Genomic DNA, 17,514 nt, shown 5'->3' on the forward strand with positions numbered 1-17,514 from the left:
AGAGAGACACACACACACAGAGAGAGACACACACACACAGAGAGAGACACACACACACAGAGAGAGACACACACACACAGAGAGAGACACACACACACAGAGAGAGAGACACACACACAGAGAGAGAGACACACACACAGAGAGAGAGACACACACACACAGAGAGAGAGACACACACACACAGAGAGAGAGACACACACACACAGAGAGAGACACACACACACAGAGAGAGAGACACACACACACAGAGAGAGAGACACACACACACAGAGAGAGAGACACACACACACAGAGAGAGAGACACACACACACAGAGAGAGAGACACACACACACAGAGAGAGAGACACACACACACAGAGAGAGAGACACACACACACAGAGAGAGAGACACACACACACAGAGAGAGAGACACACACACACAGAGAGAGAGACACACACACACAGAGAGAGAGACACACACACAGAGAGAGACACACACACACAGAGAGAGACACACACACAGAGAGAGACACACACACACAGAGAGAGAGACACACACACAGAGAGAGACACACACACAGAGAGAGACACACACACAGAGAGAGACACACACACAGAGAGAGACACACACACAGAGAGAGACACACACACAGAGAGAGACACACACACAGAGAGAGACACACACACAGAGAGAGACACACACACAGAGAGAGACCACACACAGAGAGAGACACACACAGAGAGAGACGAGCACACACAGAGAGAGACCCAGAGAGAGACACACAGAGAGAGAGAGACACACACAGAGAGAGAGACACACACAGAGAGAGAGACACACACAGAGAGAGAGACACACACAGAGAGAGAGACACACACAGAGAGAGAGACACACACAGAGAGAGAGACACACACAGAGAGAGAGACACACACAGAGAGAGAGACACACACAGAGAGAGAGACACACACAGAGAGAGAGACACACACAGAGAGAGAGACACACACAGAGAGAGAGACACACAGCAGAGAGAGAGACACACAGAGAGAGAGAGACACACAGAGAGAGAGAGACACACAGAGAGAGAGAGACACACAGAGAGAGAGAGAGACACACAGAGAGAGAGAGAGACACACAGAGAGAGAGAGAGACACACAGAGAGAGAGAGAGACACACAGAGAGAGAGAGAGACACACAGAGAGAGAGAGAGACACACAGAGAGAGAGAGACACACAGAGAGAGAGAGACACACAGAGAGAGAGAGACACACAGAGAGAGAGAGACACACAGAGAGAGAGAGACACACAGAGAGAGAGAGACACACAGAGAGAGAGAGACACACAGAGAGAGAGAGACACACAGAGAGAGAGAGACACACAGAGAGAGAGAGACACACAGAGAGAGAGAGACACACAGAGAGAGAGAGACACACAGAGAGAGAGAGACACACAGAGAGAGAGACACACAGAGAGAGAGACACACAGAGAGAATTTTTACCTTCCGCCAGAAATGATTTCAGGGTTAAATTTCCGGCTGATGTCATTCCTCCGGGCATGCGCAGTACAAAAATGCGGATCCTTCAGCCAAAAAAACGCTACAAGCTCCGTCCGGGCTTGTCGGCGGACGCAAAAAAACGGATCCAATGGATGGCCATCCGTCAACACCCGCCAGTAATGCAAGTCAATGGGAAAAAAAACAGATCTGGCAAACAAAATGGCGGATCCGTTTTTTAGAAAAACGGCGGATCTTGACTGATGGAAAAAGCTGAAGTGTGAAACAGGCCTTAGACTGGTTTCACATTTGCGTTTTTTTTCGCGGTATTTTAGCGCTAAATAGCGCATGCTTTTTTTTCCTATACTTTGCATGGGATGCGCTTATGTGCGCATACACATGCGTTTGTACGCGTTTTACCGCGCATGCTTTTTTTGCGGTATGCGCTCGGGAGCACAAAATGCAACCTGTTGCATTTTTTTGGCGTCCGACTTGCCTCAAAAAAACGCATGCGGGCGCAATGCGTTTTTTTACAGCAAGACACCCATTATAAGTCTATGGTGAGCATATGTGAGCATTGGCATGCTTATGTATGCGTTTTTTTGCACATGCGTTTTTTTTTTTACCATTAGTTTAGACAATGGAATTTAGGGGTTTGGGTTAGAGTTAGGGTTAGTTAAGGGGGTTTAGGGTTAGGATCAGGGTATGGTTTGGTTAAGGGTTAGGGTCAGGATCAGGGTATGGTTTGGTTAAGGGTTAGGGTCAGTTAGGGTTTAGGGTTAGGGTTTAGTATGGTTTGGTTAAGGGTTAGGGTTAGTAAAGTCATGGTTTGGGTTAGTGTGAGGGGCCACCTAATGTTGGAAAAAAACGCAAACGCGGTAAAGACGCACTAAAAACGCATAAAAACGCTGCGTTTTTTTCATGCATGCTCATAAAAATGCTTGAAAAAAAACCCAGCAGTTGTATGCTTTTGTATGCGTTTTTTCAATGCGTTTTTTTGCGGGAAAAACGCGCTGCAAAAAAAAGCAAGTGTGAAACTAGCCTTAGTCTATGGGTGTAAAAAAACGCATCCGCCCCTTTTTTGGGCGGATCCATTTTTTTACAAAAATTGGCGGATCTTGACAGATGAGAAAAAAAATGATGTGTGTGAAACAGGCCTTAGGAGCCTGCAGTCCTCATCCTGGGCAGACACTTCCGAATCCCCGCCAGTCTCCCACGGTCACGTGACTGGAATATATCACGGGACTTTTCTCTGTCGCTGGAGATTCCCGGACACAGACCTGACTACGAGAACTTACTCCGGGCAGCTGCTGCTGAACCTCGGCCCACATGTCGCCAGACACGTCTCCAGCAGCCAGAGCCGCCCCGTACCCGCTCCGCCGCCCTATCCTATGCACTGTCACACGGGCGCCGCACACCGGAAGTCGTGCTGTAGCACGGGCCGCTTTTATAGCTGCACCGGAAACCACAGCAAAAGGCGCCCCGGGCAGCAGCCGGCATTGTGTACTGTGGGCATTGTGTCTGTAGCAACGCGACCTGATGGAGGCGGATTTACTGGATACATTAGAGGCTCTGGGGTGAGTGTATGTGTGTGCAGCCGGCGGAGGTGCTCCATGGCCGCTGTGCCCTCCCCCACATGCTGCACCAGCATGCATTGCAGCGTACAATATATTGTATATAGGGGCCAGACTGCAGGGTATATATATACCGGACAGTGCTTGCTGCCCCCCCAACATGCGCTGCAGGATATATAGATATAGGGGCTGCAGCTGCTGGGCACACTATGCGTTGCAGGACATATATGCATGTTGGATATAGGGGACTGCTGCGCTGCAGGACATATATATATATATTGGATATAGGTGCCAAACAGTGCCCGCTGGGCCCCCCCATGCGTTGCAGGACATATATACATATGGGATATAGGGGACTGCTGCGCTGCAGGACATATATATGGAATATAGGTGCCAAACTGTGCCTGCTGTGCCCCTATAGATAGTCTTAGATCAGTTGCAGAACAGATTGCACGCGTAGGGTGATGAACCGAAATGAGGGAGGAGAGATGTATGGTGGTGCAGAACTGTGGAGAGCTTTGTGGGTGAGAGAGTTAAGTTTGCATTGTATTCTGTAGTGGATGGGCAACCAGTGCAATGACTGGCACAAGGTGAAGGCATCGGTATAGCAGCTTGACAGAAATGTAACCCTGCCTGCTTCTTTCAGCACAGATTGGGGAGGAGAAAGTTTAGTAAGGTCTGTAGAGAGTTCCAGTAGTCCATAAGAGAATGAATTAGAGTGACAGTAATAGTTGTGGGGTTTTTTTGCAGTTTCAAAGGTGAGAAGTGGTCAGATTCTGGAGATGTTAAGATGCAGTTGACTTGAGCGAGAGAGTGATCGGATATAGGGAATAAAGTAAAATTATGTGTCAAATATGACTCCAAGATGGCTAGCGTGCTGCTTTGGGGTTATGTTTGAACCACCCAAGGTAATTTCATTATCTGGTATAGGTAGGCTAGTAAAGGGACAAAACATGAAAAGATTCTGTTTCAAATAGAGGGAGAACATGATGTTAGAGATAGCGGACAGATGATCCCTGGTATTTTGTATTAAGGTGGGGTGATATCAGGAGAAGAGGTGTATAATTGAGTGTCATCAGCAGAGAGATGGTAGTGGAAACCAAATCTGATTGTCCAATAGGGACAGTATATAGGCAGGAGGGGGTTTAGGACTGAACTCTGAAGAACCCCAACAGTAAGTGGAAGAGCAACCAGCAAAGGATACAGAGAAGCAGCGGTCAGAGAGGTAGGAAGAGAACCAGGAGAGAAATGGTATCCTTGAGGCCGATGGAGCGGAGCATAGTGAGGAGGAGCTGGTGATCCACAGGTTTGAATGCTGCAGAGAGATCCAGGAGAATCAGCAGGGAGCAGTGACCATTGGATTTTGCTGTTAACAGATCATTAGAGAATTTAGAAAGGGCAGTTTAAGTTGAGTGTAAAGTGAGGAAACCATATTGTAAAAGCTCAATAAGAGCATTATCTGAGGGAAAGTAGATAACATGAGAGTGGACCAAGCATTTCAGGAGTTTAGAGATGAGAGGAAGATTAGAGACTGGTCTGTAGTTAGCTGCACAGTTCTGGTTATTTTTTTTCTATGAGTTTTGATGGTGTGTTTGGAGAAGGAAGGAAAGATAACAGAAGAAAGAGAGAGGTTAGTTAAGGGAGTAGTGACAGCTCAGGTGAAGGATTGAAGGAGATGTGAGGAAATGGGGTCACTGGTACCGGTGGTAGGGAGAGAAGAAGCGAGGAGCATTGTAACTTCTTCTGTGACAGATTCAAAGGTGGAGAGTGAACTTGAGGTGCTGGATGCCCTAACAGATATGGTTGATTTTTTTTTTCCTTGAAAATAAGCGGCCAGATCGTCAGTGCTGAGGTTGGTGCTTGGGGTCTGTACTTTAGGGCCCAAAAGGGTTGGAACATTTTGAAGAGTTGTTTTGGATTGTCATCTAGTGATATGATGAGGGTGGTGAAGAAGCCGTATTTGGCCAGATGGAGAGCAGAGTTATAAGTATTGAGAACAAACTTATAGCAGATGAAGTCTTCTGCTGAAAGTGATTTTCTCCATTGATGCTTGGCACACCTGGAGCTGGAGAAAAGGTGTTTGTAGCATGTGGTGTGTGATAAAGTCCCCCCATAATGAGAGTGGGAATGTCATAGGAGAGAAAATGTGGAAGCCAGGTGGCAAAGTGAAACAGAATCTGGTTGGTTTTGTCTGGAGATTGCTACACAATTGCTACTTGCAGGGAGAAGGGTTTGAAGAGTCTTAATAGTATGGAAACACAAGCAAGGACACCAAGGGGATAACCTGGAAAGCACATTGTGATGAATGACAAAAGGACATGTTCATATGTGACATATGGTAGACAGCAGAATCGGGGAGTATATACCTGTATGAAGAAAAGAGAAAGGAGTATAAGCTTCATGCCATGTGTAACTGCACACACACCTCCATGATTTTGCACAGTTCTCATTTTGGTATTTGTTTATCCTTTAGGGGACATTTAGCATTTAAGACTGCTGAGTGCCATTCTAACAGTTCAGAAAAGTATAAATTAGGGATTCGGCAAACACTGACTTTTTTTCTTCCCATTTCAAGGTGTAATTTCAACTTTATTATGAGACCTGACCCACATGAAATGTACTTACTGAGCACATAAGTGATTTCTACAGTTTTGTAATGAAATAATGCTTTGTCTTCATCTAGGTACCAGGGTCCCTTATTAGAGGAGAGCTCCCTGGGTCCAGCCCTAGAAGGTGGTTTGTCATCTCCTGAGTATTTTCAGCTCTTGAACTGGCTGACATCACAGATAAAATTACTAGGTCACTTAGAAGAGAGCGTAAGTTCTGAAGGTGAGTGACGACATGGTCACGTGTTTCCTATTTCCCATTAAGCTCAAGTAAAACCCAACAATATATGGAGCTGTACAGTAAAGGGGGTTTTACACTAAGCGATATCGCTAGCAATATCGCTAAAACGTCACTGGTTTTGTGACGTTATAGCGATATTGCTAGTGATATCGCTATGTGTGATACTTACCAACGACCGGCTCCCCCGCTGTCCATCGCTGATCGCGCGAGAATGTCCGGCTCCATTTCTCGTCGGGCGCTTCCTGCTGAGACTTCCTGCTGTGACGACGAGCGACGCGTGGAGGCGGGCGGGAGGACGCAGGATCGCTGTGTGTGAATGGTAAGTATCGTGCGCTGCGTCGCTGCTGCATCGCTGTGAGATCTTTCTGTATGAAAGCTCACTAGCGATCATTTAGCGATGCACCAGCGATCCTGACCGGGTCGGATCGCTGGTTGGATCGCTGGTGCATCGCTAAATGTAAAAGGGCCTTTAGTATATAAATATAGAATTCCCTGCTAATGTTCTAAACAAATAAATGGGGCTTTCAAAAATCCATTTACAAGCTTTACAAACAACCTCATTATCTATGGAACAGATTTAAGTCACAGAACTTTCTGCAACCAGTTTTCCAAATGGGGTTATGCTCCCAGACTATGTTCCCACCATGAGTATTTGGTGCATTTTTTATGTTGCAGATTGTGTTTACATAGTAGGTAAGCAGGTCACTTATGTTTTTTACATTAGTTTTTTAGTCTCTGATTTTTTATCTCTCTTTTTTTTTTGGTACGTCATGTTTTAAACAAAGTTGCTTTGTTTTTGATACTTGCTGCAGATTTTAAAAAATGATTTGGTTCAAATCCACAGGGAAAAAAAAAATAAGCAGCTTGTGCATGACGTTACAGAAATCTTATTCACTTTGCTGGTACTATAAAGTGCAGCATTTTTTACCCTTTAAAGAACATATGGAAAGATGCATAAAAAAACTGGACACTGTTTCGGAAAACATTGTACTGATTGTAGGCAAACATATAAGTGTCCAATTTCCATTTCTAGGTGATGATGTAGAAAGTGTTCAATTGGAAATAAGTGGTTTCTTGAAGGAACTCTCCTGTCCTTATCCTGCTTTGGTTTCTGGAGACATTAAAGACAGATTAAAGAAGAAGGAGGACTGCCTGAAACTACTGTGTGAGTACAGCGAAGAAAATCTAAGTGATCGAAGGCCTGCAGTGGTCATTATGAACCAACAGAGCCGTGATATCTCAGACATCTGGACTTATAAAAAGGTTATGTTTTTTTCTTTAAGGTGACAATAGCACAGACTACGGTATTCTTGGCATCAAAAGCAACAGATGATAGACGGTATCAGTAGTATGAACAGAGCCCTTGTGTTATAGACCTGTGTACAGTCAGTCATAGAATAGTAGAGTTGGAAGGGACCTCCTGGGCCATCTGGTCCCACCCCCTGCTCAAGTAAAGGCTTGTGCAATGCTGTTACATATCATTATTAGTGATGAGTGCAAGTGCTCGTTACTTGAGTTTGCCGCTGGTGCTCAGGTATGCACCGTGGTTGCTTGAGTGACGCGGCCACATTTCACTGTTGTTACAGCCATAAAAGATGCCTGACAAACATGGGCAATCCCCGCATGTTTTATGGCTGTCTAACAGCCTCGAAACATTCAGCCACGGGGACTGAAACATGTCACAAAAACCGCTACAAAACGTGGGGATTGCCCATGTTTGTCAGGCATCTTTTTTGGCTTTCTAACGACGGTGAAATGTGGCCGCGGGGATTAGAACATGTCACTCAAGCACCCACGGTGCATATCTGAGCAAACTCGAGTAACGAGCACTTGCGCTCATCACAAATCTGCATGTCTTTTCACACCAACACTGTCCCTCCAGAGCTTTCCTGCTTGGGAATGAATCCTTTTCAATGCTTTTCTCTGCTGATAAAATGTAAAGTACAAGTCTGTAGCCAGTGTAAGAGGAGAAGAACTCTGGACCCTGGTGGATACATCTGCCTGCCTAACAGTGGCTATGTTTTTGCGTCTGTCTGAAATGATGGACTCCTCCAGAATAATGCACAGAGGCCATTTGATCTTTGTCTCATTGCACTCTATGGCTGTGTCTGAGGTTTTCTTCTGATTCCCCTTTTCCAGGGATTCAGGTGGAACACTTGCCGGAAGGGCCAAAATGCAGTGTTAATGGCCACTTGGTGGTACATATTTCTTTAAAGTGATGCTGAACTTCCACTCGGACTTCTCGCTTCCTTTTGGTAGAGCATCTTTGTGATGTCCTGTAAATAGGTTTCATTTGGGAGGGATAGGGTAGTCATAGATACAAGTGTAATGATTAAAGCGTATGGATTCATTCTCGATTCTATATATAAAAGTCCCATATCTGTGACCCGCACTTGTGTACAATTGATGGTCCACCCAACACCCACCCTGCCTGATGGAGATATATACATACATACACCGTATATGCTCGTGTATAAGCCGACCCCCCCCCCCCACCCCGAATTTTGCCACATAAAACTGGGAAAACTTATTGACTAGCATATAAGCCTAGGGTGGAAAATGCAGCAGCTACTGGTAAACTTAAAAAATAAAAAATAGCTACCAATAAAAATAAAATGAATTGAGACATCAGTAGATTAAATGTTTTTGAATATCCATATTGAATCAGGAGCCCCATATAATGCTCCATACAGTTCATGATGTTGGCTCCATAAGATGCTCCATACAAAATGCACCCCATATAATGATGCATAAAGGTTAATAATGCCCCTATAAGATGCTCCATAGAATAATATGCCCCGTAAAATGCTCCATAAAGGTTATGCCCCCATAAGATGCTCCATAGATTATTCCCCCATAAAATGCTTCATAGATTATGCCCCCATAAGATGCTTCATAGATTATGCCCCCATAAGATGCTTCATAGATTATGCCCCAATAAGATACTCCATAGATTATGCCCCAATAAGATACTCCATAGATAATGCCCCAATAAGCTGCTCCATAGATTATGCCCCCATAAGGTGCTCCATAGATTATGCCCCCATAAGGTGCTCCATAGATTATGCCCCCATAAGGTGCTCCATAGATTATGCCCCCATAAGGTGCTCCATAGATTATGCCCCCATAAGATGCTCCATAGATTATGTCCCCATATGCTGCCCCATAAAAAATGGTTATTCCACAGAATATTGATTTCTGAACTCTTCCTGAGTTAAAACATTAGTATTGTTGTTTCTAAATGATTATGAACTTGTTTTCTTAGCATTATTTGAGGTCTGCAAGCACTGCATTTTTTTGTTCATTTGACCATTTCTCATTTTCTGAAAATAAATACAAAATTTAATGCTTGGAAATTCGGAGACATGTTGTCAGTAGTTTAAAGAATAAAAGAGCAATTTACATTTTACTCAAAAATATACCTATAAAGAGAAAAATCAGACAAACTGAAAATTTTGCAGTGGTCTCTTTATTTTTGCCAGAACTGTATATATACATACGCTGTAGCTGAAAGTTTAACAAATTCATGATATATACTGTATGCCATGAATGTCCATGGAGTTTTATTTGTTAAATTCCCCATGTGAGAGCAAAGCAAAATGATGTAGGGGCAGAGACCCTGATTCAAGCGATGTATCACTTATTAAGCTGTTTCCTGCAGTTTTGATAAAATCCCTGTTTTATATGTTGCAGTGCTCTAAATGTTGAGCTCTGTATAACCCCGCCAACCTCACTGACTGGCAACTTTCCGTGTACACTGTGCATAGACAGAAAGCTTCCAATCAGTGGTGGTGATGGGACGAGGTTCTACTACCTGACAGCAGGTTTACTAGTCCTCTAGTGATAATCAGCTGACTAAAAGTGTGATTTATAAAAACTACATCAAGCAGCCCAGTAAGTGACACATTGCTGGTATCAGGGTCTCTGCCCCTACATCATGGTGCTCTCAGATTACATAGCAAAAACTTGGTGACCGATTCACTTTAGCCTTTACATGATAAATTGCCCTGCTGATGGGATTAAGCTCTGGCAGTAGTCTATGGTTATATTTTCTGTTTTGCGATTTACTTACATTCTTAGCTGCTGATTCCACATTTTTCAGGGTATGCGCACACGTTGTGGATTCGTGTGCAGAATTTTCCACGCAGATTCTGCTATTTTTGGCAGAATCCGCAGGTCAAAATCCGTGTGTTTTACCTGCGGATTTGGCCTGCGTTTTTACACCTACGGATTCCTGTAATGGAATGTGTGTAAAACGCTGCGGAATCCACACAAAGAATTGACATGCTGCGGAAAATAAACCGCTGCATTTCCATGCGGATTTTTCCGCAGCATGTGCACAGTGGCTTTTATTTCCCAGAAATTTACATTGTACTGTAAATCACTAGGAAATCTGCAGCGGATCCGCAGCAAATCCACAACGTGTGCACATACCCTTAGTCTTCTATTGGGTAACATGCAACAATCTAGTTTGGCTGTTGTGTCCTGTAGCACTCACCTAGTGTGACATTCATCTTGTGTTGTTGTTCATCTGTTCCAGTGTTTTTAGGTTCAGAGCTTCAGGCCTTACAAATTCTACAATACAAAAAGAATGACTCGAGTCCGGGTGATGATGCGTATAAGGAGGCCAGAACTATCTGTGAAGCTCTTCGGCTTCCTGATCCGTCATCTTCAAACATTGCCTTGATGTTGAAAAGTGTGGAGGAAAAGGTGGGGACTTGTGTTTTTATGTGTCAGCTTCTCCCAACTGCTCCTCATTTCTGATGATACAACTATGTAGAGGAAAGGATTTTTATTTTTTAAAAATGCTGCAATTAATTTACTATTATATATTCTGCAAAATCTTGTCATGTTAAGACCCTCTTAGTTAATGAGGTTACGACCACCGCTTAGGCTATGTGCACAGAACTCTCACTGAAGTTACTGCGAGAATTCCGGAATTCCATTCCACGGGAAAATCGCATTATAAATTCCTGCGATTTTGCCGCAGAAAAACTAGCGATTTGCAAGCGTAATTAGCTTGCAGAATGCTAGCGTTTTCCAAGCGATCTGTAGCATCGCTTGGAGAACTGATTGACATGTTGGTCACACTCTCCTCTGGACCGTGGGTACCATCCGCAAATGTTCTGCTTACTTTTCGCATGGTGGGCACAGCCACATGTGGGAAGTAAGCGGAACAATGCAATCCTATGAGTGCGGGATCACCGCGATTCCGCAAAATATAATGAGCATGCTGCGTATTTTTCCGCGATGCGATTCCGCCGTGGTAAAATCCGCAGCATTAGCACAGCATTGCGGAATCCCATACGATTGCATGGGATGCTGGGTTTTTTTGCGTTTTCGCAGCAAAATCGCGCGTTAAAAAACTCGACGTGTGAACGCAGCCTTACAGTTATTATTCAGAAACCTTATCTGGTGCATTTATTGCCTAGCTCAGATATGTCAAACTCTGGTTTTCAGGGTGATTATATTAGGGCACTATGTGGGGCATTATTCTGTATAAAGTACTTTGTGGGGCCATTATTCTGTATGGAGGACGACTATGTGGTGCCATTATTTATTATAAAGGCATAGGTCAGGACAATTATACTGTATGGAGGACTATGGGGACCATTATACTGTGTGGGAACCGCAATTGGCGCATCATACTGTATTCTGTCATCAAACTTTGCCGAGTGTTACAGGGGGGTTCAGTAGGGTCATCATACTGTGCGTGTGGAGGAATTCTCTGTGGGGATGTCATACTGTGTTTGAGGGACACTTTTGTTGGCATCATACTGTATGGGAGCAATGAAAGTGCAATCTAGGTGCTTCGCAGTGTTTCAGTGTTGGCAGAGGCATCAGGAGAAGCATCGGCATGGAGGGGGCGCCCTGCGTGCTTCCCTCAGAAAAATGTGAAGTGATCGCATTGTTCTGAGTGTCTCCATGGAGACCCCCGGCTCCAAGATGGCCGCGGGGTCCTTGCGGGTATTGCAGTGAGGTGGATTGTCAGTGCCTGCTGAGAGCAGGTATCGGCAAGTCTCCTTCACTGCCTGTCAGATCGCCGATCTGACACAGTGCAGTGCAAAGTGTCAGATCAGCAATCTGACTTTATATAGTAATGTACCATACTGGGACAATGTAAAAAAATAAATAACGTGTAAAAATATTTTTTTTTAAAATTCCTTAAAGAAAAATTCCCAATAATCTCCCTCTAATCTCCAAATGGCTGTGATATACCGACCACCGGGCTCAGCCACTGCCTTCATCGACCAATTCTCCACCTGGGTCCTCCACTTTCTCTCTTCTGACACCCCCACCATCATCATAGGGGACTTCAACATCTCCATTGACACCCAGCAGCCTCCAAACTCCTGTCACTTACCTCATCCTTTGGACTTACTCAGTGGTCCTCCACAGCCACCCACACAGATGGACATAGATTAGACCTCATCTTCACCCGCCTCTGTTCCCTATCTAATCTCACAACCTCTCCCTTCCCCCTATCTGACCACCATCTACTCACCTTCTCATCCTTGTCCTCCTCACCTGCCCCCCATGTTCAGCCACTAGCACATCCTCACAGAAACCTCGCACAGCTAGACATCCACAGACTCTCAGACTCTCTTCTACCTCTGTCCTCCATATCTTCACTCCACAACACGGACAGTGCCGCCGCTTTCTACAACACCACCCTCACATCAGCCATAGACTCAGTCGCTCCTCTCATGCATGGCAAAGTGCGACAAACCAATAGGCAACCCTGGCACAACAACCTCACCAATAAATTTCGACAAGCATCCAGGGTCGCGGAGCGGCGTTGGAAGAAAACACACCTGCCAGACGACTTCACTGCTTTCAAACAAGCTACATTTGCCTTTAAATCAGCCCTCACCTCTGCTAAACAGACCTATTTCACAAACCTTTTATCTTCATTATCCCACAACCCTAAACAACTGTTCAGCACATTTAGCTCTCTCCTCCGCCAACCACTGCCACCTCCAACTCCCCTCATCTCTGCTTAGGACTTTGCAACCTACTTCTAAAACAAGATCGACCAAACAAGGCAAACCTTTACAGTTTCACCACCCCAACCACTCCACATACCAGACCTCTGCCCTTCCCTAATAACCTCCCTCTCCAACATCACTGAAGGAGAGCTTACTCATCTCCTTTCCAAATCACGCCTCACCACCTGTGCACTTGACTCCATCCCTTCCCACCTGCTCCCCAACCTCACTAACATGATCATTCCAGCCCTAACCCATCTCTTGAGCCTATCCCTAACTTCTGGTACCTTCCCCTCTGCCTTCAAACATGCCACCATAACACCCATCCTCAAAAAAATCAAACCTTGACCCAACTGCTATGCCCAGCTATCGCCCCATATCACTGCTCCCGTTTGCTTCCAAACTCCTCGAACAGCATGTCCATGCTCAACTTTCCTCCCACCTCTCATCTAACTCCCTCCTTGACATCCTGCAATCTGGCTTCCGCCCCCACCACTCCACTGAAACTGCCCTGACCAAAGTTACTAATGACTTATTCACAGCCAAAGCTAACAGACAGTTCTCCATCCTTCTCCTTCTTGACCTGTCCTCTACCTTTGACACAGATGACCACTGCCTACTGCTACAGATTCTTTCTTCCCTTGGCATAAAAGACCTTGCCCTGTCCTGGATTTCCTCATACCTTTCTGACCGCACATTCAGCGTTTCCCACACTACCTCCTCATTCCGCCCCCTCTCTGTTGGGAGTCCCCCAAGACTCTGTCTTGGGGCCCCTACTTTTTTCCATCTATACTTTTGGCCTAGGACAACTTATAAAGTCCCATGGCTTCGAGTACCACCTATATGCAGATGATACTTAGATCTACCTCTCTGGCCCAGATGTCACCTCTCTGCTGTCCAGAATCCCGGAGTGTCTATCAGCCATATCCTCCTTTTTCACCTCTCGCTTCCTAAAACTCAACGTAGACAAAACTGAACTCATTATCTTTCCTCCATCTCACGTATCTTCCCTACCCGATCTATCTATTATGGTAAATGGCATCACGCTCTCTCCCGCACCTAAAATCCGCTGCCTCGGAGTAACTCTCGACTCTGCCCTGTCCTTCAAACCACACGTCCAAACTCTTGCCACCTCCTGTCGCCTCCATCTCAAAAATATTTCCAGAATCCGTCCCTTCCTCAGTCCTCAATCTACTAAAACTCTTGTACGTGCCCTCATCATCTCCCGCCTTGACTACTGCAACACTCTCCTCTGTGGCCTCCCTGCTAACTCTTGCACCACTCCAGTCTGTCCTCAATTCTGCTGCCCGACTAATCCACCTCTCTCCTCGCTACTCCCCTGTCTCTCCCCTCTGCAAATCCCTCCATTGGCTCCCAATTCCCCAACAAATCCAATTCAGACTGCTAACACTGACCTACAAAGCCATCCACAACCTTTCCCCTCCCTATATCTCTGAACTAATCTCCCAATATCTTCCCTCGCGTAATCTTCGATCCTCCACACTTATTCGTTCCTCACACAACCTCCTCCAAGATTTCTCCCGAATATCCCCTATCCTCTGGAATGCCATGCCACAACACGTCCGATTCCACCAACCTCGGATCCTTCAAACGGAACCTGAATACCCATCTTTTCAGGAAAGCTTACAGCCTACAATGACCATTCTGCCGCCACACCACCGCCTGAGCTGCCGCCTCATCACCACCAGAGCTGCTGCACCCCCGACCTTCTGTCTCTTCCCCACTATCCCGTAGAATGCAAGTCCGCATGGACAGGGTCCTCTCCCCTCTGTACCAGTCCGTCATTGTAAAGTTGTTTACTGTTAACGATATCTATAACTTTGCATGTAACCCACCTTCTCATGTACAGCACCATGGAATTAATGGGGCTATATAAATAATAAAAAAAAAATACATTTGTTTATGTAAATAATAAAAAAAAAGCAATAAAAGTACACATATTTAGTATCGCCGCATCCGTAATGACCCAGCCTATAAAACTGTCCCACTAGTTAACCCCTTTAGTGAACCCCATAAAAAAAATGCTTTATCATCATACCGCCGAACAAAAAGTGAAATAACACGCAATTAAAAAGACTGATTTAAATAAATATGGTACTGCTAAAAACGTCATCTTGTCCCGCAAAAACGAGCTTCCATACAGCATCCTCAGCGAAAAAATAAGTTATAGCTCTCAGAATGAAGCGATGCAAAAATAATTACACAATTATATTTATATAAAATAGTTTTTGTTGTATAAAAGCGCCAAAACATAAAAGTGATATAAATGAGGTATCGTTGTCATCGTACTAACCCAAAGAATAAAACTGCTTTGTCAATTTTACCACACTCGAACGATATAAACACCCCCCCCCCCAAAGAAATTCATGAATTGCTGTTTTTTGTTCATTCTGCCTCCCAAAAATCGTAATAGAAAGCGATCAAAATATGTAATGTGCCCGAAAATTGTACCAATAAAAACGTCAACTCATCCCGCAAAAAACAAGACCTCACATGACTCGGTTGGCCAAAATATGGAAAAATTATAGCTCTCAAAATGTGGTGATACAAAAACTATTTTTTGCAATAAAAAGCGTCTTTTAGCATGTGACAGCTGCCAAACATAAAAACCCGCTATAAATAGTAAATCAAACCCCCCCTTTATCACCCCCCTTAGTTAGGGAAAATAATAAAATAAAAAAGTATTTCCATTTTCCCATTAGGGTTAGGGTTGGGGCTAAAGTTAGGGTTAGGGTTTGGATTAGGGTTAGGGGTGTGTTAGGGTTAGGTTTGTGGTTAGGGATATGGCTAAGGCTGGCATTAGGGTTAGAGGTGTATTGGGGTTAGGGTTGGAGGTAGAATTGGGGGGGATTTCCACTGTATAGGCACATCAGGGGCACTTCAAACTCGACATGGCGTCGGATCTCAAATCCAGCCAATTCTGTGTTGAAAAAGTTAAATGGTGCTACTTCCATTCCAAGCTCTGCTGTGCGCCCAAACAGTGATTTACCCCGACGTATAGGGTATCGGCGTACTCGGGACAAATTGGGTATCGGCGTACTCAGGACAAATTGGACAACAACTATTGGGAACCAATTTTTCCCGTTAACTTTGTGTAAATAAAATATTGGGGGCGAAAAGATCATTTTTGTAAAAAAATATAATTTTTTTTATTTTTACAGCTGTACTTTATAAACTTCTGTGAAGCATTTGGGGGTTTAAAGTGCTCACCGTGCAGCTAGATAAGTTTCTTAGGGGGTCTAGTTTCCAAAATGGTGTCACTTGTGAGGGGTTTCAACTGTTTAGGCACAACAGGGACTCTCCAAACGTGGTATGGCGTCCAATCTCCATTCCAGCCAATTTTGCATTGAAAAGTCAAACGGCGCTCCTTCCCTTCCGAGGTCTGCCATGCACCCAAACAGTGGTTTACCTGCATATATGGGGTATCAGCGTACTTAGGACAAATTGTACAACAACTATTGGCTGTCCAATTTCTCCTGTTACCCTTGCTAAAATAAAACAAATTGGATCTGAAGTAAATTTTTTGTGAAAAAAAGTTAAAGGTTCATTTTTTTTTTTTTTTTTAAACATTCCAAAAATTCCTGTGAAGCACCTGAAGGGTTAATAAACTTCTTGAATCTGGTTTTGAGCACCTTGAGGGGTTCAGTTTTCAGAATGGTGTAACTTTTGGGTATTTTCTATCATATAGGCCTCTCAAAGTGACTTCAAATGTGGTCCCTAAAAAAAAAATGGTGTTATAAAAATGAGAAATCGCTGGTCAACTTTTAACTCCTAACTTCCTGACAAAAAAAAAATTTTGGTTCCAAAATTGTGCCGATGTAAAGTAGACATGTGGGAAATGTTACTTATTAAGTATTTTGTGTGACATATCTCTGTGATTTAAGGGCATGAAAATTCAAAGTTGGAAAGTTTCAAAATTTTTACCAAATTTCTGTTTTTTTCACAAGTAAGCGCAAGTCATATGAAAGAAATTTTACCACTATCATGAAGTACAATATGTCACGAGAAAACAATGTCAGAATCACCAGGATCCATGGAAGCGTTTCAGAGTTATTACCTCATAAAGGGACAGTGGTCAGAATTATAAAAATTGGCCCGGTCATGAACATGCAAACCACCCTTGGGGGTAAAGGGGTTAAATGTTTAAAATCTGTTGTGGATGTGGAGAGTCGGTAATCAGTCTGTTGTATCATATAGATGGAATTAAATTAATTTTGGTTGCAGTATATATACCCCCTCCATATAAGGATGCAATTATAAAGAAATACTATCCTTTACATCAGAATTCCCTACAACTCCAGTTCTGGTAATAGGGGATCTTAACAATTATATGCATCCGCATTGTGACAGACTACACACAGGTAATATACCTGCGTCGGCCTCCCCTACAGTGATGTCTAGAATAATATTGGAAATCGGGTATTTTGATGTTTGGAGACAGAGAAATCCTCTCACTAGGCCGTATTCGTGCTACTCAATGTCACATCATTCTTTGTCATGTATTGACCTAGCAATTGGAACAGAATCCTTGAACCAGTTTGTCCACAAAGTGGAATATTTACCTAGGGGAATCTCGGACCATTTTCTGATTCGAGTGCAATTGAGAACAGGGGAAA

At 44.1% G+C, this 17,514-nt stretch overlaps 1 protein-coding gene across 1 annotated transcript in view; it reads left to right on the forward strand.

The window, feature by feature from the left end:
• The first annotated feature begins 2,649 nt into the window (after positions 1–2,649).
• Positions 2,650–17,514, forward strand: part of FAM98B (family with sequence similarity 98 member B) — a 32,241-nt gene continuing 17,376 nt past the window's right edge. The window contains exons 1-4 of the mRNA XM_073552140.1: positions 2,650–3,044; positions 5,725–5,870; positions 6,922–7,053; positions 10,429–10,598. Coding sequence (XP_073408241.1) covers positions 3,007–3,044; positions 5,725–5,870; positions 6,922–7,053; positions 10,429–10,598 — 486 coding nt within the window. The 5' untranslated portion in view covers positions 2,650–3,006. The remainder of the gene's footprint in view (positions 3,045–5,724; positions 5,871–6,921; positions 7,054–10,428; positions 10,599–17,514) is intronic.

This window comes from Dendrobates tinctorius, unplaced genomic scaffold, assembly GCF_039654945.1.
Source record: "Dendrobates tinctorius isolate UK_male_01 unplaced genomic scaffold, ASM3965494v1 ptg000186l, whole genome shotgun sequence".
Lineage (NCBI taxonomy): Eukaryota > Metazoa > Chordata > Amphibia > Anura > Dendrobatidae > Dendrobates > Dendrobates tinctorius.